A 24997-nucleotide genomic window follows, 5' to 3' on the forward strand; every position below is an offset into this window, starting at 1 on the left:
TTTGACAAATGATTTGACAGACCATGATAACCTTAGTTCCAGCAAATGAGGTTGCTCCCCCCAAAACAAAATTGCTCTGATGCTGTCTCATTTCTGCACCATTTCTTACAAAACATATAAGGAAATTGTGCTCCTGCTGCCCTACCAGAAATATTTTTTAATTTAGTCCTAAATCAGTTGTATATTTTAGTTCTTTAGTCCAAAATTAACCAAATCGTATCCTGATGGCAGGGAATATTTTCTGCACTTGGCAGTTACAGTTGACTACAGTCCTATAGACAGTTTGTGTAACTGCATTAAGCTCATTGAATTCAATTCAATTCAATTTTATTTATATAGCGCTTTTTACAACAAAGGTTGTCACAAAGCCGCTTTACAGGTAAAACAGGTCCACGCCTCTTATGAGCAGCACCACAGAGATGCCGATTTTATGGTGACACAGTGGCAAGGAAAAACTCCCTTTAAGAGGAAGAAACCTTGGAAGGAACCAAGACTCAGTCAGAGGAACCCATCCTACTCGGGTTGACCTGCTCAGTACAAACAAACAACAAACAAATAACAGAACAAAACAGTACAGAGAATTAATGTGAACTATGGCTAATATAACAGGTACTTATTTATGAATATAAGAATGTGATGGGCACAAACTATAGAGCTATGGCTAATACAGATACAGATACTGAGTGTGTTAATGTTAATCAGTGCAGGGCTGCAGAGCCGGAGAACAACACAGCGGGCAGTGGAGAGCCAGGCTGGGAACATCAGGAACAGGGCACCTCCATACATGTAAAAGAGATAGATAGAGAAAACAGAAAGGAAAGGAAGAGAAACAAAACACAGGAGTTAGAAAGGTTGTGTAATAATTCAGATGAGTAGAAGGACAGGGCTGATTCCTGAAAGCTGGAACCACAGACGGACACATCCAGGCCGACTGGCCGGCCAGGCATCTCAGCACATGTGAGAGAGATAGAGAGAGTGGGATGGGCACTTGGCAGCAGCAGCTCAGGACATGGGGAGAGAAAGAGAAAGCAGATGATTAGGACAGGGTTTATATTTGCTGGATAAGCTGTAAGAGGAAGAAAATTGTAATGAGACATTACTCAAAAGCTTGAGCAAATAGAAATGTTTTGAGTCTAGATTTAAAGATTGAGAGTGTGTCTGAGTCCCGTATATTAATAGGGAGGCTATTCCAAAGTTGGGGAGCTTTATAAAAGAAAGCTCTTCCTCCTGCGTAGTTTTTCCTAATACGCGGGACTAATAACAGGCCAGCGTCTTGGGAGCGGAGTGAACGTGGCGGATTGTAAGGAGTAAGGAGTTCCTGTAGATAATGCGGGGCCAGACCATTGAGGGATTTATATGTCAGGAGAAGTATTTTATAATCTATACGAAATTTAACAGGTAGCCAGTGTAGGGATGAAAGAATAGGTGTAATGTGATCGAACTTTCTAGCTCTGGTAAGCACTCTTGCGGCTGCATTCTGAACTAGGTGGAGTTTATGAAGTAATTTATGTGGACTTCAAGCCAACAACGCGTTGCAGTAGTCCAGCCTGGAGGTTATGAATGCATCCAGCCTCGTCTTCTGCCGGTGGTGCTCCGACTGCCTCTCAAGGAGGAGCTGGATCTGCCGATCCAGACGGGTGAGCTCCTCGCTGAGTGTTAGGAGAGCACGGTCTTCCGCAGACGCCATTACCTCGAAGTAAGCACAAACACACAAAAACAACGGCAAAAATCAAGTAATAACACAAATATAAAAACTACCTGAGGGATTTTAGAGGGTTAGGAAGGTTAAAAAGACGGTTAAAAGTATAAAACGTAAAAAAATAGCTAAAACAGAGACTAGCAACAGAGACGAGCTAAACAAACAACAAGCAGGTACGTAAGCCGGAAGCTGCGTCACTCACCCAATTAATTTTGCACCAATGAAGAAAACCAGAAGGTCAACAATTATCTCAATGCAAAGAGTCTAACTTCCAATTTACAAGTAAAGAAACTTGGAGTCCTAATTAATTCAGAGCTCAGTTTTAAGAATTTACTCCTCCTCCTTGTCTATAAAGCACTAAACAAGTTTGGACCAGCGATCATCTATGATATGTTGGAGAAATACCAGCCTGTTGCATTCCTCAGATCAGTAGAGGCAGATCTGAACAGTACCTAGAACCACAACTAATGATCAGCCATTATGCTGCAGTCATGTGGAATAAACTTCCAGAAGCAGAGATGTTTTTACTTCCTGTCGGCGGCGCGAGCAGTCTCAGCGGCTACTCCGGAAGCAAAACACGGTGCTTTTGTTTGTTTTTCTGTGTAAATAATCCGATCTGAACTCGCAATCATGCAAAAGTTCGCTATAGGAGCAACTTACGATCGAAAGACCCTGCTAGACATACAAAATTAACAAAAAACTGAACTTGCAGACCGTCTACGAGCGGAGCTACGCGCGCTAGGCCTGCTAAGATCCGCAGCGTTTCCTGAGCCTGCTAGCCGGAAGAGGTCTCTACGCAAGCGGTGCGCAAGGAGCCGAAAGCGTGGTAAGAGAGCCGGAGTCCACGCTAAGCTAATGGCTATCTCCAGCCGGCCAGTGGTTCCATCTCTCCTTCTTTCCAACGTTTGCTCCCTGCCGAACAAGATCGACTATCTCCGGCTCCAGCGGACATCCCAGCGCGAGTTCAGAGACTGCTGTGTGTTCGTTTTCACAGAGACGTGGTTAACTGACTCCATCCCGGACTCCGCCATTGAGGTGAGTGGCATGCTATGCTACTGCGCGGACCGCGACGCCGGCCTCTCGGGCAAGGTTCGTGGAGGTGGGGTGTGTGTTTACATCAACACAGCATGGTGTAACAACGCTGATCTCCAGCTACTGCTCACCGCTGGTGGAGTTTGCTGTAGTCAGAGCCAGGCCATTCTACCTGCCCAGAGAGCTTAGCAGCATGTACATAATAGCAGTGTATGTAGCACCCAGTGCTAATGCTAATGGTGCTAATGCTAACGCTCTGCAAGAACTGTACACTGTTATCTCCAAACTCCAGAACTCACCCTGACGGACTGTTTATTGTTGCTGGTGATTTCAATCACAGTAACCTGAAGGCTCTGCTGCCCAGATTTCACCAACATGTGGATTTTCCAACCCGTGGAGCTAACCTGCTCGATTGTGTGTATACTAACATTCCCGGTGCGTACAGAGCAGAGCCCCGCCCCCACTACGTCTACTCTGATCATATTTCTGTCATGCTCATCCCAGCATACAGACAGCTCATCAGACGTGCCAAATCAGAGAAGAAGCAAGTTACAACCTGGCCTCCAGGAGCCATCTCTGCTCTTCAGGACTGTTTTGAGCACACTGACTGGGACATGTTCAGAGAAGCTGCTACCTCTGATGACTCCATCAACCTGGAGGAGTACACAGACTCGGTGACTGGCTACATCATCAAGTGCATTGAGGATGTTACTGTCTCCAAAACCATCACATCCCGCCCCAACCAGAAGCCGTGAATGACTGCAGAGGTGCGTGTGCTGCTGAGAACCCGAGACAAGGCCTACAAGTCAGGCTGGCCTCCGTACAGCTAGAGCCAAGCTCTCCCGGGGGATCAGAGAGGCAAAGCGCACCTACGCAAAGAAAATCCACGCCCACTTCCAGGACACTACTGACACTCGGCGCATGTGGCAGGGCATCCAGACCATCACCAACTACAAGTCACCTCCCCCTGCTTGTAACAGTGATGCCTCCCTTCCAGATGCACTGAACTCCTTCTACGCAAGGTTTGAAGCACAGAACTACATGACAGCAAGGAAGACCACACCTCCTCTAAACAATCAGGTACTGTGCCTGTCCTCAGCTGATGTGCGGAAAACTCTAATCAGAGTCAACCCACGGAAAGCCCCAGGACCAGACAGCATACCTGGCAGAGTGCTCAGAGGATGTGCAGAACAACTCACGGATGTTCTCACAGACATTTTCAACATCTCTCTGAGTACTGCAATCGTGCCGATGTGCTTCAAGACGACCACCATCGTCCCTGTGCCGAAGAAGTCTCAAGTGTCCTGCCTTAATGACTACCGTCCCATTGCACTTACTCCCATCATCATGAAGTGCTTTGAGAAGCTGGTCATGAGGCACATCAAAAACCAGCTCCCGTCCTCACTGGACCCTCTGCAGTTTGCGTATCTTCCAAACAGGTCAACAGGCGATGCCATCTCTACTGCACTCCACCTGGCTCTCACCCACCTGGACAACAAAGACTGCTATGTTCGAATGCTGTTCATCGACTTCAGTTCAGCATTCAACACCATCATCCCTCAGCATCTGATCAGAAAACTGAGCTTGCTGGGCCTGAACTCCTCCCTCTGCAACTGGGTTTTAGACTTCCTGACTGAGAGACCAAAATCAGTCAGGATTGGAAACAACACCTCCAGCACCACCATACTGAGCACCGGCGCCCCTCAGGGCTGTGTGCTCAGCCCACTGCTGTTCACTCTGCTGACTCATGACTGTACTGCAAAGTACAGCTCAAACCACATCATCAAGTTCGCTGATGACACAACTGTAGTTGGCCTCATCAGCAAGAACGATGAGTCAGCATACAGAGAGGAGGTGCAGTGGCTGACGGACTGGTGCAGAACCAACAACCTATCTCTTAACGTGGATAAAACCAAGGAGATGGTTGTTGACTTCAGGAGAGCTCCAGGTGTCCACCACCCGCTGAACATCAACGGCTCTGCTGTGGAAATCATGAAGAACACGTCCCTCAACCCTAGCTCCATAACCAAGAAAGCCCAGCAGCGCCTCTACTTCCTGCGGAGACTGAGGAAAGCACATCTCCCACCTCCCATCCTCACCATGTTCTACAGAGGGACTGTAGAAAGCATCCTGAGCACCTGCATTACCGTCTGGTTTGGGAACTGCAACACCTCAGATCGCAAGACCCTACAGCGGATAGTGAGGACAGCTGAGAAGATCATCGGAGTCTCTCTTCCCTCCATCACCGAGATCTACACCACACGCTGCATCCGCAAAGCCACCAGCATTGTGGACGACCCCATCCATCCCTCACACGGACTCTTCGCTCTGATGCCATCCGGAAGAAGATACAGGAGCATCCGAGCCTCCACTACTAGACTCTGCAACAGCTTCATCCACCAGGCAGTCAGACTTCTCAACGCACAGAGACAGAACTGAACCCCCACCCCACCCACCACACTCACACAAAAACTAAACTGTACACCCCCCCCCCCTTTACACTCACAAGAACTGAACTTCACCCACACACAGACCCAGTCAGCACACAGAGGCTGACGTGACTTTATTTGCTGCACTCTTAAAAACTATAAACTCTACCTCAGTAACTGCTGTGATTATATATGTTCTATATGTTACAGTATGTCACACATCTCTGCACCTTATCCTCACTGCACTGTCCTGTCACTGTCTTTAAATTGTCTCGTCCTTTGTATTTATTGTATTTACTGTTATTTAGTGTTATAATTTTGTAATTTTATGTTGCACTGTTGTCACTCCTGCACTTTATGTTGTCTATTGCTTGTTGTTCTATGTTGCACCATGGTTCCGGAGGAACGTAATTTCATTACACTGTGTAACTGTACTCAGATGTAATGACAATAAAAGCCTCTTGACCTTGACCTTGATGTTCTGCTGAGACTGTAACCTCTTAAGAACAAACTGAAAATATATTTGCTTTCTGCTTGTGCTTTACAAACAGTTTTCTTTAGTACATTATTGTTCATTTCTTTTTTTGTTATTTTCTCCCATTTCCTCCCTAATTTGGGAGGCCAATTATGTCATCCACTTATCAGGATCACAAGTAATGCCCCCAACACTAGGATTTCATTACTTTATTTTGTTTTCAGTTTTCTTACAATTTCATTTAACTTTCTTCCAAACTGTTGTGCATTGTATCTGTAATGTTTCTTTAAAGCTCATTGAATTGGCTTTGTGTATAAAAGTTGCTTTACATACAAACTTGCCTTGCTTTGATCAGAAAATAATCACCAGTTAATTACTAGCAGCTGGATTTATAAAGTTAAATAAGGGCTATTCCATCTTTAAACAGAACATTGCCCTTGATTTGACTTCACATTCAGGTGAAGGTTGTTGACTGACAGACTGGTGTACAGTCAACAACCTTCACCTGAATGTGGACAAGACAAAGGAAATGGTTGTTGACTTCAGGAGAGCACAACACACCCACTCTCCACTCAACATCGACGGGTCCTCTGTGGAGATTGTGAAGAGCACCAAGTTCCTTGGTGTCCACTTAGCAGATAACCTCACCTGGACCCTGAACACCAGCTCTACAGCCAAGAAAGCCCAGCAGCGTCTCTACTTCCTCCGGAAGCTGAGAAAGGCCCGTCTCCCTCCACCCATCCTCACACTCTTCTATAGAGGGACCATTGAGAGCATCCTGAGCAGCTGCATCACTGCCTGGTTTGGGACCTGCACCGTCTCTGACCGCAAGACCCTCCAGCGTATTGTGAGGACAGCTGAGAGGATCATCGGCGTCTCTCTCCCCTCCATCACGGACATTTACACCACCCGCAGCATCCGCAAAGCAACCAGCATTGTGGATGACCCCACCCATCCCTCACACAAACTGTTCTCCCTCCTGCCTTCGGGAAGAAGGTACCGCAGCATCCGGTCCAGCACGACCAGATTCTGCAACAGCTTCTACCCCCAAGCCATCAGACTCCTCAACTGCAGAGACTGAACTGATGGTTTTTCTGTACATGCACACACACTCTTACCCCACTTACCCCAGAAAATGGAAAGCAATAAAAACCCTACTACCTCACTGGACTCTATTGCACAGTGTAATAGAGGTAATTACTACCTCACTGGTCTTTTTTGCACACTGCATAATTTGCACACTGTCTTGTTATTTATTATTCTTTGTCTGTATTGTGTTGTATTGTCTGTCTGCACTTTTTGTACTGTTGCACTATTGTTCTGTCTACACTGTGTTTATGTGCACCATGGTCCCTGGAGGAACGTTGTTTCGTTTCACTGTGTACTCTGTATATTGCTGAAATGACAATAAAAACACTTTGACACTTTGATTTTTATTTGTTCTCAGACAATGTTTAGCATTTAAAGTACAGAATTAAAAAAAAATAGATAAAAGCAACACCATTTCACAATAATGCATGAAATAAACATAACTCCATTACTTTAATGTTTCTGAACTATAACACATAATATCACCCCCATATTTACAAAGTTTAAGAGGATTCACAACTAATCTTTTCCTGTGTTCCTAGAAACTAGAGTATTTTTGCAGTGTTAGTTGTGTTGTGTCTTCTGTTTAATACAGAAGTGTATCATCTCTCTCTCAGTCTGCCACTGTCACTCTATCTCTCTCTGTTAATAACTTACTCTAATTTTCTCTCTCTATAGATTATCTGGCTGTATGATCACAGAAAAAGGCTGTTCTTCTCTGGCTTCAGCTCTGAGTTCAAATCCCTCCCACCTGAAAGAGCTGGATCTGACCTACAACCACCCAGGAGAGTCAGGAGAGAAGCTGCTTTCTGCCAGACTGGAGGATCCACACTGCTCACTGGAGACACTCAGGTATGAAGAAGTACTCAGGGGGAAGATTCAGGTGTGCTGCAGATGTTAAGTGGAGTGAGGGTCAGTTAAAGATAAAAGAGTGATCAACTGTGTAAAGAGTCTGATGGTTTTCCATGTAATGAGGAGCTACAATTGTAAGGTTAAATTATTAATCAAATCAAATCAAATTTATTTGTATAGCGCTTTTTACAACAGGTGTTGGCACAAAGCAGCTTTACAGAAACATGATGCCAGAGGGTCCAACATCCATCAGTATCGGGTCAGACAGGTGGACAGTCAGTAACTCGGAGGAAGGCAGAGAGATGGAATTAGTTTTGACTGGATTTATGTAAAATAGAGAATATAAAACATCATCAGAGTGTGGCTAATGACTCCGGCAAAACTGAATAAAACAGCCTAACTAAAGGGAGAGAGTCAGAAGGTAACAGAGACACGGAGGCTCCCTGAAACACTGGCATCCACCCACTCCACCGTCCACAAACCGTCCACAATTCCCTCTGTCCATGAACCCCTGAATCTGCAGCCTTATCTAAAGGGAAAAACATTAATTACCAAAAGCTAAACTAAACAAGTAAGTTTTCAGTCTAGACTTAAAGATTGAGACTGTGTCTGAGTCCCGAACATATTCGGGGAGATTATTCCAGAGTTGAGGCGCTTTATAAGAGAAAGCTCTTCCTCCTGCAGAGCTCCTCTGAATTTTAGGAACTACTAATAAACCAGCACCCTGAGATCTGAGTAATCGCGGTGGTTCATAACAGGAGATGAGGTCTTGTAAATACTCAGGAGCGAGCCCGTGTAGGGCTTTATACGTTAACAGGAGAATTTTATAGTCTATGCGGAATTTGACTGGAAGCCAGTGCAGTGCTGATAGGACTGGACTAATATGGTCAAATTTTCTGGTTTTAGTAAGGACCCTGGCTGCAGCATTTTGAACTAGCTGAAGTTTATTTAAGTTACTGCCGGAACATCCAGACAGTAGCGCATTACAATAATCTAGCCTTGAGGTAATGAAGGCATGTACTAATTTTTCTGCGTCATGCAGTGATAGGGCATTTCTTAGCTTGGCAATATTACGGAGGTGTAGAAAAGCTGTTCTAGTAACATTAGATATGTGTTTATCGAATGCTAGATCTGAATCTATGATAACTCCAAGGTTTTTAGCTGCTGAACCAGGGGTGGCTGAGAAGTCAGCCAGATTTAGCATTAAGTCTGATAATTTATTTCTAGCAGCTTTGGGGCCTAATAGGAGAACTTCTGTTTTTTCGCTATTTAATAGGAGGAAGTTGTGCGACATCCATGATTTTACATCTTTTACACAATCCTCGATTTTCTTTAATCTCACTCTGTCGTCAGGTTTGGCTGATATGAAGAGCTGCGTGTCATCCGCATAACAATGAAAATCATTGTCAATCAATCAATCAATCAATCGTCATGTTTTCTAATAACTTTGCCCAGTGGGAGCATATATAATGTAAATAATAACGGTCCTAATATAGAGCCTTGTGGAATTCCATATCTTACCTTAGTATAACTGGAAGACATATCATTTATCCTCACAAACTGGTAGCGATCGGTTAAGTATGATTTAAACCATGATAATGCAGTTCCAGTTACACCAACCATGTTCTCTAATCTTTCTAAAAGGATAGTATGATCTATTGTATCAAAGGCTGCGCTCAGATCGAGAAGTACGAGTAGGGAAACACAGCCTTGGTCGGCAGCTGTAAGTAGATCGTTTATTTTAACTAAAGCTGTCTCAGTGCTATGATAAGGCCTAAATCCAGATTGAAAATTTTCATAGATTTGGTTTCTTTGCAGGTAAGAGCAAAGTTGTTGGGCTACAGCTTTTTCTAAAATCTTAGAAATAAATGGTAAGTTTGAAATAGGTCTATAGTTAGACAGTACAGTAGGATCAAGATTTGGTTTCTTGATCAGAGGTTTAATTACAGCTGTTTTAAAGGCTTTGGGTACATGGCCCAGGGTGAGCGATGAGTTTACTATCATTAAAAGAGGTTTAATTATATCTGGTAGTACCTGTTTTAATAATTTTGTGGGGACTGCATCAAGTGTGCAGGTTGTGCTGTTTGAAGAGGAGATAATTTTCTCTAGTTCTAGCTGTGGAAGTGGGTTAAAGACTTCCAACCTAACTTCGGTGACAGGGTTTTGTTCTAGATCAGCCAGACCAGATGACAGAGAGGATGTAATATTTATCTGTTTAATTTTATCCCGAAAGTTTTCAATTTTACTATCGCAGAAGTCCATAAAATCGTTGCTGGTGTGAATGGCTGGAATCTGAGGTTCAGTACCTGCCTGGCTTTTAGTTAATTTGGAAATAACACTAAAGAGAACTCTAGGATTATTTTTATTTATCTCGATCTGTGAGGTCAGATACGCTGAGCGGGCTTTATTAAGTTCTTTTCTATATTTAACAAGACTGTCTTTTCACGCAGAGTGAAACACTTCCAGTTTAGTTGATCGATATTTACGCACTAAATTTGGTACTAACTGCTTTAAGGTACGAGTTTGATCATTGCACCACGGTGCGAGCTTTTTCTGTCTCTCTATTTTATGTTTAAGGGGTGCTACAACATCTAAGGTAGAGCGAAAGGTATTTTCTAAACCTTCGGTTAGTTTGTCTAGTTCTACTGGGTCTACAGGAGAATATATTAGAGTTGATAAGTCGGGAAGCTTATCTGTAAATTGTTGGGCTGTAAAAGGCGTAATTGAATGTTTTACAGAGTAGCTAGGGGATGTACATATATTATGAAATTGCGGAGGTTTGAGAACGAATATTCGGGTTATCTATGCTCACACCCAGGGTCAAAACTAAATCCAGAGTATGATTACAGTAATGAGTAGGTCCTGTTATATTTTGAATAATACCAACTGAGTCTAAAATCGATGTGAATGCCTTTTTTAATGGATCATCCAATTTTTCGAAATGAAGTCTCCAACTATAATCACTTTATCACTACTTACTGCTAAGTCTGTGACAAAATCACTGTATTTTTTATAATAAATAAATGAATAATTTATTATTAATATTAATTATTAATAATAAATATAAAATACACAGTACATATGCTGAATCTTTTTCTCACCATTATCTGGGGGTTTGTCCAGCTGCAGATGCACATTTTCTTTTTTTTGTGATCAGTTTTTTATTATTATTATTATGAATATTTAACAAAAGCAGCAACCAGTACTGCAAACATATAACAATTCCAATCTTACCAATAAAGTCACAACCGGACTATACATACATTCACAGAAAATACTAACAATACAGGACAGGACAAGACAAGACAAAAAAAAAAAAAAGAGAGAGAGGGAAGGAGGGGTTTACAACATTTCTTTAAGGGAGTCAATGGCTTCATACCAGATATTAATATTCGCTGCATTTGCACCATTAATTCGAGCAGTGGAGAGTTCCATATACATTATATCAATAAATGAAAGAGACCAAACTCTGATTGACAGAGAATGTGGGGTTTCCAGCGGATTGCGATCATTCTCTTTGCCGCTGTGAGCCCTGCAAGGATGACCCGTTTCTTAGATTTGGATGTGGATAGCTCTGATAAGTCATTCAGCAGTAAGTTGGGTATGGTAGGAAGAACTTCCACCGAAACAAGATCCGATAACCTTGATGCCACTTTGTTCCAAAATCTTGCCACCGGGGGGCACTCCTAGTACATATGAAGAAAGGTTCCACAGGTTTGAGAAGTGCACATTGTACAGGTGGGGTTATTTAAAATATTCATGAAAGTAAGTTTGCGAGGAGTGAGATAGACTCTATGCACATATTTCAGGTGAATTAACTGATGGTCTGGATTCCGGGAGGCCTCTTGTATAAAAGACCAAACTTCTGACCAATCAAACTCGCTATCTAATTCAGGGCAGTCCCGTTTCCAGAGTGTATTTGTAGTCAGCGGCAAGTAAGAAGCCTCAAGCAAAAACCGATAAATTTTGGACACTAGACCCTTGGTCGTATCTCAATTGAAAAAAATATTGTAAAGAGGATGGGAAGGTAGGGGTTGCTGCAATGATATGCCACACGCTTTAAGTGCAGACCTAAGTTGTAAATAAAAAAAGAATGAAGACTTGGGAAGATCAAATCCGGACTGTATATTTTCAAATGGTAGAAAACCTCTATCACCAAATATTTTCCCTAAATGAGCGATTCCCTTACTAGCCCACTCAGACTATGTGATGGGCCTACATCCAATCAATAATCCATTATTATTAAAGATTGGGGAGAACTTGTGCCACTTGCAAGCAATATTGCAAATTTTTTCCATCTCACGCCATATCACAATAAGATAGGAGATGATTGGCCCCAGGCGTAATTTACACTGTTTATTGCTGAGATTCGCAAATAGGACATCCTCCAGTTTCCACGGTCTTGTAAGACTTTGTTCAATCGGTCGCCATGACACACTAGTCCCTGAGTCCATCCAAGTGATCAATGGTCTCAGAACAAATGAGCAATGATATAACTTAAAGTTAGGGACCGCTAAACCACCTTCCTCCCTTCTTCTGTGAAGAGTAGAGATTTTGAGGCGCGGCCGTTTATCTCTCCAGATAAATTTAGATGTAGCCGACTGCAGTTTCTGCCAATAATCAGAGGGAGGAGGAAGGGGAATCATTGCGCTGACAAAATTAACTCTGGGGAGTATATTTATTTTCAACGTTGAAACCCGCGCCTGTAATGACAGCGGTAGATTTGCCCATCTTTCCAAGTCCCCACAGACCTTACTAAGTAAAACAGAGTAATTATATTGGGCAATACGATTAATGGAAGGGAAAATTTCGACTCCTAAATATTTGAAGTTTTGAACCACAGGGACATTGGCCACAGGAGACATAGAGGTAGCCAATTCGTTTAACGGGAGCAATGCTGACTTGGACCAGTTAATTTTGAATCCCGAAACAGAGCCATAATCATCACAAATAGATAAAAGATGAGGAGTAGAGTGCACCGGGTCCTCCATGAAAATTAAAATATCATCCGCATACAAAGCAACGTGGTGTTTGGTATCGCTTATGGAGATAGGGAGTACCCCCTCAGACTGACGAATCATTTGAGCTAAGGGTTCAATGGAAAGGGCAAAAAGCATAGGACTGAGTGGACACCCCTGTCGTGACGATCTCGACACAGGGAAAAGCGAAGAAAAAATTTTACCTGTTAATACCGATGCTGAAGGGTTAGCATATAACACTTTAATCATATGAATAAATCTATCACCGAAACCCATATATTTAAGTGTAGACCAAAGGAAAGACCATTCTAGCCTATGAAAGGCTTTCATGGCATCAAGGGATAAGACAGCCAAAGGAGATTTGATTTCAGCAGCCTCATTTACAATATGAAGAAGTCGTCTGACATTATCTGATGCAAGTCTGGATTTAATAAACCCTGTCTGATCGGCATTAACAAGTGATGTCATATAAGGTTGGAGACGACGGGCAATTAATTTAGCAAAGATTTTTAAGTCAGAATTCAACAAACTAAGCGGACGATGACTTGCACAGTCAGAAGGGTCCTTATCTTTTTTTAAAAGTAAAGAAATCAAGGCTGTATTAACATCCCTCGAGAAGCGTCCACTATCCAAAGAGTGCTCAATCATTTGTAATAAAAATGGGCTAATCTGCTCCCAGAAGGTCACATAAAATTCGGGTGGAATCCCATCTAGCCCCGGCGCCTTGCCCCTTTGCATATCGATAGCGGCATCCCGTAATTCCTCTATAGATATAGGCTGTTCCAAAATGATGCACTCTGCTTCGGGCAACCGAGACAACTTGAGTTTACTTAAAAAGCTGTCATATCTATCTTGGTTCAAGGGTATTTCAGACTGATACAGATTGGAGTAGAATTGCTTAAAAATATTATTAATTTCCCTAGGCTCCGATGTAACGTCACCATTTGATACTCTGATAGCTGGGATATCTGCAAATTGTTCGTTTGACCTAATTCTCATAGCCAGAAGGTGGCTGGGTCTTGCACCCTGAAAATAATATGTCTGTCTGGTCCTATGAATTTGAAATTCTGATTGTTGTTTAAGCAGATCATTTATTTCCTTCTTAATCAGATCCCGATTTAAAGCCCCTTGCTCTGAGTAATTATGTTGTAATTCTGTGTCCAATCTCTGAAATTCAATCTCCAAACTTTGTAATCTTATTGCTCTGGTTTTACTTAAATGTGAAGAGAATCTAATTGTGAAACTCCTAATAAAACCTTTTATTGCGTCCCATAAAATCCGGTGATCTTCCACTGAGCCTACATTAAAAGTAACAAATTCTTTAAACTCATTAATAAATTGTGTAATAAAATCCTTACTCTTCAATAGCGATGTGTTAAATCTCCATCTGGTTGCCCGATTGCACACCTTTTTGAACTCAGCTGAGCAAACCACTCCCTTATGATCTGACAGTGCAATTGGCAGTAAACTGGTATGTTCAATTTTATGGAAAAGATGCGGCGAGATAAACAGGTAATCTATTCTGGAGAAAGATTTATGTCGAGCAGAAAAAAAGGAGAAATCCTGTACCATGGGGTTAGCTGAACGCCAGATGTCTACCAAACCCAGTGACTTGGTCCAAGTCCGCAAAGCTGCTGTAGCGAGCCCCTGATCCCTCGATCTCAAAGTATTAGAACTGTCCAAATTAGGATCCAATATAGCGTTAAAATCTCCCCCTACTACAAAAGAATAATCCGTCAACTCCAGCATTTTTTGAGTAAGTAAATCATAAAAGGGTTTATCGAATGTATTGGGATTGTAGACCGAAAGGAGGGCAATTTTCTTATTAAAGATTTCAATCTTAGCTATCGTAATTCTTCCTGCTCCATCTGACCATGTATCTAATAACTTCAGATTCAGATTACGTTTAACTACAATCGCAACCCCTTTAGTCTTGCTGTCTGAAGCCGAGAAAGAAATAGTATGGTACTATTTATTGGCCAAATGTCCAGTGTCCGCTTTTAACAAACGTGTCTCCTGCAAGAGGGCAATATCAATGCATTTCTGTTGTAATAAGTTGAGAGAACTGACCCGTTTATGGGGAGCATTAAGCCCCCCACAGTTCCAAACCAGGAAATTAAATAAAGACATTAGTAGCGATTAAAAATCTTAAACAGAACAATAGTACACATCCGCACTGGTCTTAGCCGGTGACAGAAAATGGGCAGTAATTTTAAACTCCACAACCCAACACCAACATAGCAAAGCAATCTGTTATAATAGTTAAAGCACATGACAACATTCACTTTAACACAAAAAAACCCTCTCCAATGACAAACAATAAATAGACAAAAACAGATAACAATGGACAACACAAAGAACCGTAGGAATAACCTGAACCATGCAAATATAACCAAACATATTATTAACAATAAACCATTGTCGGTCCGTGACCAAAAAAAAGAATATGGGGCAGCGAACAGCTCCAGCTCAAATCCTAAAGACCCATTTTACAGGCAGTGATTCCCGTCAAGTCTTAAGGTGAATATGCCTTGCTACAACTCCAAAACGCAATGTTCACCGAACATAACCAGGGAGTTTCAGAAAGAATCAGTCTCACCCATCATTTACGCGTGCTGGGGGCCCAGAAACAACGTTCAGAAAGTCCTCAGCTTCCTTGGGAGATGTAAAAGAGCGAAACTAGGCGCCATCCTTGATCTTCAGCACCGCAGGGTAAAGTAGGAAAAATTCCATCCCTCTGTTTCGGGCAGCAGACATGGCCAGCGCAAAAGCACGTCGTCTCCTCACTGTGAGATTACTAAAGTCTGGTGCAAAACGGATAATACGGCCATCAACACTGAGAGGCTCCTTTTTGGCCGTGCGCAGTATAGCCTGGCGAGTCGTGTAACGAAGCACATTGAAAATCAGCGTACGGGTCTCTCCTCGTCTAGTTGCTGATTCATTGTAGATTCGATGCGCCCGCATAATCTCTATCGAGGTGGAGGACAAGGACGGAAACCACTGCGCAAGTGAACGTGAGAGAAACTGGATAACATTAGCACCTTCAATGCCTTCCTTTAGGCCGATGACACGGACGTTGCACCGCCTGTTACGGTCCTCAAAGTCCGCTAGCTTGAGTTCCATCGCTTGGAGAGATTGCTGGTGACTATCCAGGGTCTTCGAACTAGTGTCCACCTTGGCCTCTATTGCCTCCATTTTGGTGTTGATCGCGTTAATGCTAGCCGTTAGCGTATCCAGCTTGACTTGAATGGCTGTTAGCTTAGCATCAGTGTCTCCTCCCAACTGCTGTAGCTGTGCGAGACGAGGCTCCAGGTAGTCCCGCTGTTTATCGAGTAACTTCTCCATCATAGCTTCCGTTAAAGACTCGACGTCCGAACGGGAGCCCTTGGATTTTGATGCCATGTTGACTTATAAAGCCTCGAAATATCTTTTAATGCAGGCAAAGATCGTCTGACCGGGAAAAAAACAAAAACAAATTGGGGTCGTTGAGCTGAGAGCAAAAATCTAAGCCGCCATCATGTTCAGCCGATCACGTGACTCCAGATGCACATTTTCTTTAGATTTAAGTGTCATGAAAAACCATTTCCTCTTAATCCTGGTCTGTTTTAGTAACAGAGGTCACTGCATTTACAGCACATATTTGCATGGTAAGCAAACTGGTGGGGGCCAGAGATGGTGGGACTGAGAACCAGTTTCTAAAAGCACTTCATCACAATAGGTATGTGCAACGGGATGGAAGTTGTTCAGACATGCTGCAGATGACCACTTGGGCACCAGTGAATTTCTTCCAGCATGTGGGAACAGCAGTCTGGGCAAGTGAAAGATTGAAGAAGTGAGGGGAACGCCATCTGGGCCGGCGACTTTGTGTGCATGTGCTCTACTCAGTACTGAACGCACCTCTTCTGAGGAGAGAGGTAGAGGACTTCCATTGTGAGAAAGTCCACTCCATGTGCTGTGTTGTTCGTCTATTTGGTCAAAACAAGCATAGAACTGATTAAGCTTGTCTAAGAAAGAGACACTGCAGGCTGGAGGGTCATGGGGGAGGTCTGTAATCCGTGATTGTCTGAATGCCCTTCCACCTGCGGCGGAGGGTCAGAGTTGTTAAAGTGCTCTTCGACAGACAGTTTGTACAGGATTTGTACGGTCATGAAAAACCTGGAAAAGTAATGCAATTTAAAAATAGTTATTTTCAGGCCTGGATAAGTTTTGGAAAAATAAAAATACCCAAAAAGTTTTGTCATGGAAATTTGGTCTACAAGTTGTTGTTTCAGTTTATCAAAGGAGAAAATCTTTTTAGGAGAAAATTTTGAATTAACAAATACATCAGCTCAGAGTTAATTCAGGAATGTAAGCCTACACAATGGAGCTCTCAGGATCTGAAACACATTTTATTATTAAAATTGTGTGATAATAGGTCTAAAATGAACATTTTATCTGATTCATTTTAGACCAACTATAATCAATTTTAATTATAGTTTTAGTGGATATTTGGTTTTGTTGTCCATGTCTGCAGTGATGTTTTACAAATTGTATGTCCATGAAAATTTGCCTTGAAGGCATGGAAAAGTCATGAAAAAATCCTGGAAATGTATGTGTTTGGTCTTTCTAATTCCCCTTTTCAGGTTTGCCCTGGTTGAGTTGTAAGCCTCAGGATCCCCAGCTCTGAAAGCAGCATCACCTGCCTATAGCAGTAGGGGAACCTCTGCATTAATCCACGGTTTCTGATTAGGAAAGATTTTCAGACGCTTGACAGACGTAACAGTCAATACATGAGTTGATGTAACTAATGACAGGTGTATGTGTCCAATTCTGTATGTCAGTCTGTGGTGGCTTGAGAGGAGAACATACTCCAGTCATTATTATCAAACTGATACTGTAGTGAAGAAATTGCCCCCTCTACACTTACTCTGTTGATGTTTTCCCACGTTTCATGAGTGGCTGATACTTCAGAAGCAGGAACAACGAGAGGTGATCTTACTGCCTCAGGAGAGGAAGGGGGACAGCCTTGTATGCATCTGCAGTGTTCGTATAAACATGATCCAGAGTTTTGTCTCCTCCTGTTGGACGGGAGATATACATTTTGAAAAAATCAAATTTTGGCAGCACAGATTTCAAGTTGGAATGATTAAAATCCCCCGCAACAATAAAAAAGTCAGTCTGGGTGCGCAGTTTGCTGTTTGCTGATTGCTGAGCTCAGCTCCTTTATAGCTAGCTAAGCATCAACATTAGGAGGGATGTAAACAGCGGTGACCATAACAGCTGAGTGCTCTCTCGGCAAGAAAAAGGACGAAGATTGATTATCAAATACTCCAGTTTAGTAGAGCACTGACGTTCAGTTACTGTGCAGTCTGTGCAATGCTGCACCTCCCCTCTGCTCTTACCTGAGTCATTGACCACTCACCCCGCTGTTGGGAATGTTGCTGTTAAGCCAGGATTTCGTCACAATCATGATGCTACACTCCCTGTTCCATCCATGTGTTTTGGTCCAAAGTTGAAGCTCGTCAATTTGGCTCACCAGAGAACGGACATTGGCAAGAAATAAGATAGGAAACTGGCAATCAGTGGTGCTTAGCATGTAGCCCCCCTTAAAGCCTCCTTAGATCTAGAAGCCAGAAAAACACTGATATAAACAGAGCAAAAGGGAAAACGTAGTCTGCTGTTTACAGAGAACGTAGTCAAATAGAAAATATGGGTCATACAAAGAAAACACAAACAGAAAGAATATGCTTGGTATATCGCTGGTAAACAGGGAAAATACTTCAAAACAAGCATTACAAACAAACAGGTTTATATACACTAGATAATGAACAGCAGCAGAAAACTATTTAGAACTCTGGGGATGATGAGTGTAAGAATGAGATGGGATTGTTTGAGTCTGATCACGTGACGCTGGCGGATGCATGCTGGTGATTGTAGTTCAGGATTGGAGTTTGTCCAGTGTAAAGATTAGAGTTCTGGACTACAGAGTTCGTAGCGTGATGAACCCTCAATGTACGTTATTCATAAATCACAGCGTTTCAGGTGTTAATAAAATGGATTGAGCTCATCAGAGTTTAGAGTAAAGTGAAGTCCACATGTTTGTTGGTTAAAAGTTGAAGACTCCATGTTTCCTTTGTAGCTGGATCTTTATGGTTCAGCCTTTACTTCTTCACCTGTTCTAAACAGAGACCCTATAATTCTCCCTCACACCCCCTAGAGGCTGGGAATAAAAGAACAAGCTAAAGTGTGACAGCATATTGAATCTGTTATTAGATATTAAAATTTAAATCTGAGGCTCTGGTTTCCTCTAATTGTGTTAATGGCGTTATAAAGGAGTGGGTGTTTCTTCTTAAGGATTAACGTTAATTATTGTGTATCAGGAAAATCCAGAACTTCATATTCCTTCACCATGTTCACTAATATAAACCCAGAGAGAGAAACTCTGCATTTCACTCTCACACCCTGCTGATCTGTGTGTATGTGTGTGTGTTTAGAATGGAACATGGAGGCGAGATCAGAATCAAACCTGGATTAAAGAAATGTAAGTTCTCTCTCTCTCTATCTCACACACACACTGCATATACTACATACAGACATACACATATACAACACACACACTACACTCACAAACACACTACAAAAACTACACTTATACATATACACTTCCGCAAAATACACGCACACACACACATAGTGTGTGTAATGTCTCTCTCTGTATCAGTACAGTGTGTGTAATGTCTCTCTCTCTCTGTATCAGTACAGTGTGTGTAATGTCTCTCTCTCTGTATCAGTGCAGTGTGTGTAATGTCTCTGTATCAGTGCAGTGTGTGTAATGTCTCTCTGTATCAGTGCAGTGTGTGTCATGTCTCTCTGTATCAGTGCAGTGTGTGTAATGTCTCTGTCTCTCTGTATCAGTACAGTGTGTGTAATGTCTCCCTCTGTATCAGTGCAGTGTGTGTAATGTCTCTCTCTCTGTATCAGTACAGTGTGTGTAATGTCTCTCTGTATCAGTGCAGTGTGTGTAATGTCTCTCTCTGTATCAGTACAGTGTGTGTAATGTCTCTCTCTCTCTGTATCAGTACAGTGTGTGTAATGTCTCTCTGTATTAGTGCAGTGTGTGTAATGTCTCTCTCTGTATCAGTACAGTGTGTGTAATGTCTCTCTCTCTCTGTATCAGTGCAGTGTGTATATTGTCTCTCTCTCTGTATCAGTGCAGTGTGTGTAATGTCTCTCTCTCTGTATCAGTGCAGTGTGTATATTGTCTCTCTCTCTGTGTCAGTGCAGTGTGTAATGTCTCTCTCTCTCTGTCAGTACAGTGTGTGTAATTTCTCTCTCTGTATCAGTGCAGTGTGTGTAATGTCTCTCTCTCTGTATCAGTGCAGTGTGTATATTGTCTCTCTCTCTGTATCAGTGCAGTGTGTGTAATGTCTCTCTCTCTGTATCAGTGCAGTGTGTATATTGTCTCTCTCTCTGTGTCAGTGCAGTGTGTAATGTCTCTCTCTCTCTGTCAGTACAGTGTGTGTAATTTCTCTCTCTGTATCAGTGCAGTGTGTGTAATTTCTCTCTCTGTATCAGTGCAGTGTGTAATGTCTCTCTCTGTATCAGTGCAGTGTGTGTAATGTCTCTGTATCAGTGCAGTGTGTATATTGTCTCTCTCTCTGTATCAGTGCAGTGTGTGTAATGTCTCTCTCTCTGTATCAGTGCAGTGTGTGTAATGTCTCTCTCTCTGTATCAGTGCAGTGTGTGTAATGTCTCTCTGTATCAGTGCAGTGTGTATATTGTCTCTCTCTCTGTATCAGTACAGTGTGTGTAATGTCTCTCTCTGTATCAGTGCAGTGTGTGTAATGTCTCTCTCTCTGTATCAGTACAGTGTGTGTAATGTCTCTCTCTCTGTGTCAGTGCAGTGTGTAATGTCTCTCTCTGTATCACTGCAGTGTGTGTAATGTCTCTCTCTGTATCAGTGCAGTGTGTAATGTCTCTCTCTCTGTATCAGTGCAGTGTGTGTATTGTCTCTCTCTCTGTATCAGTACAGTGTGTGTAATGTCTCTCTCTGTATCAGTGCAGTGTGTGTAATGTCTCTCTCTCTGTGTCAGTGCAGTGTGTAATGTCTCTCTCTCTCTGTCAGTGCAGTTTGTGTAATTTCTCTCTCTGTATCAGTGCAGTGTGTAATGTCTCTCTCTGTATCAGTGCAGTGTGTGTAATGTCTCTGTCTCTCTGTATCAGTGCAGTGTGTGTAATGTCTCTGTCTCTCTGTATCAGTGCAGTGTGTGTAATGTCTCTGTCTCTCTGTATCAGTACAGTGTGTGTAATGTCTCTCTGTATCAGTGCAGTGTGTGTAATGTCTCTCTCTCTGTAGGCAGGTTTCCATCCAAACCTTTCGAAAAAAGAATGCGCAATTTCCAAATTTCGGCAGGAAAAAATGCGAATTAAGCCGTGTTTCCATTCACTACAGTTATGCGAATAAACTTTAGATAACGTGGGAGAGGACGCCAAACAAGCATGGAGAGGTTTGATTCTGTTTTTGCTCTGTGCAGAATTATTTTCGTGTCCATTTGCCATCTCTACATGGTGATGGTGTTTGCTGTTCAAAGACGCCGGGCAGGACGAGCACTGGAAACGTTATTAAGGGCGGAAATCTCGGCGCGACCACGGCGACAGCCACCGTATACCTGGGAGCGCAAACGAAACAAACTGTTCTGGGAGAACATCGTTCAGAGCCATTTTTCTGATCAGCTTTGGATTCGGCATTTTAGAATGTCCAAAACAACTTTCGAAAAGCTGTGCGTCATGATTGGACCATATGTAGGGCCACGTATTTCCAGTCATCGCCCACCTGTGCCAACTGATAAGAGAATCGCCATCGCCATATACAAGCTGGCCACCTGTGCTGAGTACAGAGTAGTGGGTGAAACATTTGGTGTAAGCGTTACAACAGTCCATCGTTGTGTGTACGCTGTATGCCAAGCAATACGAATAAAACTAATGAACCGGTACATTGCATTACCGGACGCGACGGAGGCGCGAGAAATAGCACAGCGCAATAACGCGGCGCACCATATACCACAGGTGATACGTCATTTTTTATGCGAAAAACCCTTTTCCATCCAGTTTTTCCGAATTTTGGCGATGCGATATTCTAACTTTTCCACCCCCTCCTAGCGTAAAAATCGTTTTGCGATATTTGGGGCTTTTTTCGAATTTTTGACTTTTTCCATCCAGCTTTTTTCATGCGCATTTTCAAAATGCGCAAAAACTTGGTGGATGGAAAACCCTCTTGTGTCAGTGCAGTGTGTAATGTCTCTCTCTGTATCACTGCAGTGTGTGTAATGTCTCTCTCTGTATCAGTGCAGTGTGTAATGTCTCTCTCTCTGTATCAGTGCAGTGTGTGTATTGTCTCTCTCTCTGTATCAGTACAGTGTGTGTAATGTCTCTCTCTGTATCAGTGCAGTGTGTGTAATGTCTCTCTCTCTGTGTCAGTGCAGTGTGTAATGTCTCTCTCTCTCTGTCAGTGCAGTGTGTGTAATGTCTCTCTCTGTATCAGTGCAGTGTGTGTAATGTCTCTCTCTGTATCAGTGCAGTGTGTAATGTCTCTCTCTGTATCAGTGCAGTGTGTGTAATGTCTCTCTCTGTATCAGTGCAGTGTGTGTAATGTCTCTCTCTGTATCAGTGCAGTGTGTGTAATGTCTCTCTCTGTATCAGTGCAGTGTGTAATCTCTCTCTCTGTATCAGTGCAGTGTGTGTAATGTCTCTCTCTGGATCAGTGCAGTGTGTGTAATGTCTCTGTCTCTCTGTATCAGTGCAGTGTGTGTAATGTCTCTGTCTCTCTGTATCAGTGCAGTGTGTGTAATGTCTCTGTCTCTCTGTATCAGTGCAGTGTGTGTAATGTCTCTCTGTATCAGTGCAGTGTGTGTAATGTCTCTCTCTGAATCAGTGCAGTGTGTGTAATGTCTCTCTGTATCAGTGCAGTGTGTGTAATGTCTCTCTCTCTGTATCAGTGCAGTCTGTGTAATGTCTCTCTCTCTCTGTGTCAGTGCATTGTGTTTAATGTCTCTCTCTCTGTATCAGTGCAGTCTGTGTAATGTCTCTCTCTCTGTATCAGTGCAGTGTGTGTAATGTCTCTCTGTATCAGTGCAGTGTGTGTAATGTCTCTCTCTGGATCAGTGCAGTGTGTGTAATGTCTCTGTCTCTCTGTATCAGTGCAGTGTGTGTAATGTCTCTGTCTCTCTGTATCAGTGCAGTGTGTGTAATGTCTCTCTGTATCAGTGCAGTGTGTGTAATGTCTCTCTCTGAATCAGTGCAGTGTGTGTAATGTCTCTCTGTATCAGTGCAGTGTGTGTAATGTCTCTCTCTGGATCAGTGCAGTGTGTGTAATGTCTCTGTCTCTCTGTATCAGTGCAGTGTGTGTAATGTCTCTATCTCTCTGTATCAGTGCAGTGTGTGTAATGTCTCTGTCTCTCTGTATCAGTGCAGTGTGTGTAATGTCTCTCTCTGTATAAGTGCAGTGTGTGTAATGTCTCTCTCTGTATCAGTGCAGTGTGTGTAATGTCTCTCTGTATCAGTGCAGTGTGTGTAATGTCTCTGTCTCTCTGTATCAGTGCAGTGTGTGTAATGTCTCTGTCTCTCTGTATCAGTGCAGTGTGTGTAATGTCTCTCTGTATCAGTGCAGTGGGTGTAATGTCTCTCTCTGTATCAGTGCAGTGTGTGTAATGTCTCTCTGTATCAGTGCAGTGTGTGTAATGTCTCTCTGTATCAGTGCAGTGTGTGTAATGTCTCTCTCTGTATCAGTGCAGTGTGTGTAATGTCTCTCTCTGTATCAGTGCAGTGTGTGTAATGTCTCTCTCTGTATCAGTGCAGTGTGTGTAATGTCTCTCTCTGTATCAGTGCAGTGTGTGTAATGTCTCTCTCTGTATCAGTGCAGTGTGTGTAATGTCTCTCTCTGTATCAGTGCAGTGTGTGTAATGTCTCTCTGTATCAGTGCAGTGTGTAAGTGTAATGTGTGTGTAGTGTGTGTGTAATGTGTGTGTTGTTCTTGTTTTCAGACAGCTGTGATTTCACACTGGATCTAAACACAGTAAACCGTTATCTCTTTCTGAGTGAGGAGAACAGGACTTTGGAGTTTAGAGAGGAGCTGCAGGCGTATCCTGATCATCCAGAGAGATTTGGTGGGTGGTGTCTGCAGGTTCTGAGTAGAGAGAGAGTAACTGGACGCTGTTACTGGGAGGCTGAGTGGAACGGAGAAGGAGCTGCTGTAGCTCTGAGTTATAAAACCATCAGCAGGAAAGGACCAGAGTCAGAATGTGGGTTTGGATATAATATAAACTCCTGGAGACTGAGCTGCTATAATAACAGATACACTGTTCATCACAATAATAACAGAACTGATTTTCCACCTCCTCCCTCCGGCTGTAGGAGAGTAGGAGTGTATGTGGACTGTCCCTCCGGCACTCTGTCCTTCTACAGAGTCTCCTCTGACACACACTCACACACTCTCACACACTTACACACATTCTACACCACCTTTACTCAGCCCCTCTATGCAGGGATTTATGTTTATTATGGCTCCTCAGTGCATCTGTGTAAGATAGAATAACCCTGTATGTTAATCTGTGTGTTACTGTAACTGATGGAGTGTATGTTATGGTAAATTTGCCAGAACCTTTATTTGAACTACTGATATCTTTATTATGTACTGTTGTCATATTTTCTTTAGTTATAGTTATTGTTGTAATACTTTGCTAATAGTGTTGTTATTGCACTCATTCCAATAAAACTACATTAAAACTTGAGTGGATCTGGATCTTCAATGGACTGCATTAACCAGAATCCCACTCCCTCTCACATGCCCCCCTTCAACCATCCATGGCAGCTGTGACTGATTACTGACTCCATTCACCTGTACTTGATTGTCTGTGTTTGTATATAAGGCCTGTTTGTCTTATTTGCTCCTAGCAAGGTATTGTTAAAACTTTGTTAAATAATTTTGTTAAATGACCTTTTTGCCTGATTTTTTTACCCTACCTCTGCCCAATGTGCTTGTCTTTGCTGTGTATGTGTTTTACCTCATCTGGCTTTTTGACCTCTCTTTTGGATTACCCTTCAAATATTAAACCTGTTTGCTGGTTTTACATCTGTGAGAATCTGGTTTGTCCTGAGAACTTGACACTGAACTTTACCCGAACCAGTTACTCTGGCTAAATGCAAAGGTTTGTTTTCTGTTAAAAGTCTGGGATGCTGCATTCTGGTCCGGCGACTCTCAGGAACTTAGGAGGGCTACAAGAGAGAGCTTGTGAAAGGTGTTAAGAGGCTAATATACTTTGAAAGGTGAGCATTCCCTTTTTTTCTCTTAGCAGGTGCAGTAATAGGGGTTCTTAAATTCTCAGATTGAGGAAGGTTAACTTAGTAATGCATGGAATCAGGTCTTGGAGGTCAATAGGGTTTTACAGACCTCCGTCTTGCCATTCCT

General features: G+C 42.7%; 1 protein-coding gene across 5 annotated transcripts in view; it reads left to right on the forward strand.

The window, feature by feature from the left end:
• Positions 1-24659, forward strand: part of LOC111196444 (NACHT, LRR and PYD domains-containing protein 12) — a 42934-nt gene extending 18275 nt beyond the window's left edge. For all 5 annotated transcript variants that reach the window (XM_049465163.1, XM_049465171.1, XM_049465168.1 and 2 more), the window contains 3 exons: positions 7403-7576; positions 19029-19075; positions 23574-24659. In XM_049465163.1, coding sequence (XP_049321120.1) covers positions 7403-7576; positions 19029-19075; positions 23574-24124 — 772 coding nt within the window. In that variant the 3' untranslated portion in view covers positions 24125-24659. The remainder of the gene's footprint in view (positions 1-7402; positions 7577-19028; positions 19076-23573) is intronic.
• The last annotated feature ends 338 nt before the right edge of the window (positions 24660-24997 follow it).

This window comes from Astyanax mexicanus, chromosome 1 (assembly GCF_023375975.1).
Source record: "Astyanax mexicanus isolate ESR-SI-001 chromosome 1, AstMex3_surface, whole genome shotgun sequence".
Classification (NCBI taxonomy): Eukaryota; Metazoa; Chordata; class Actinopteri; order Characiformes; family Acestrorhamphidae; genus Astyanax; species Astyanax mexicanus.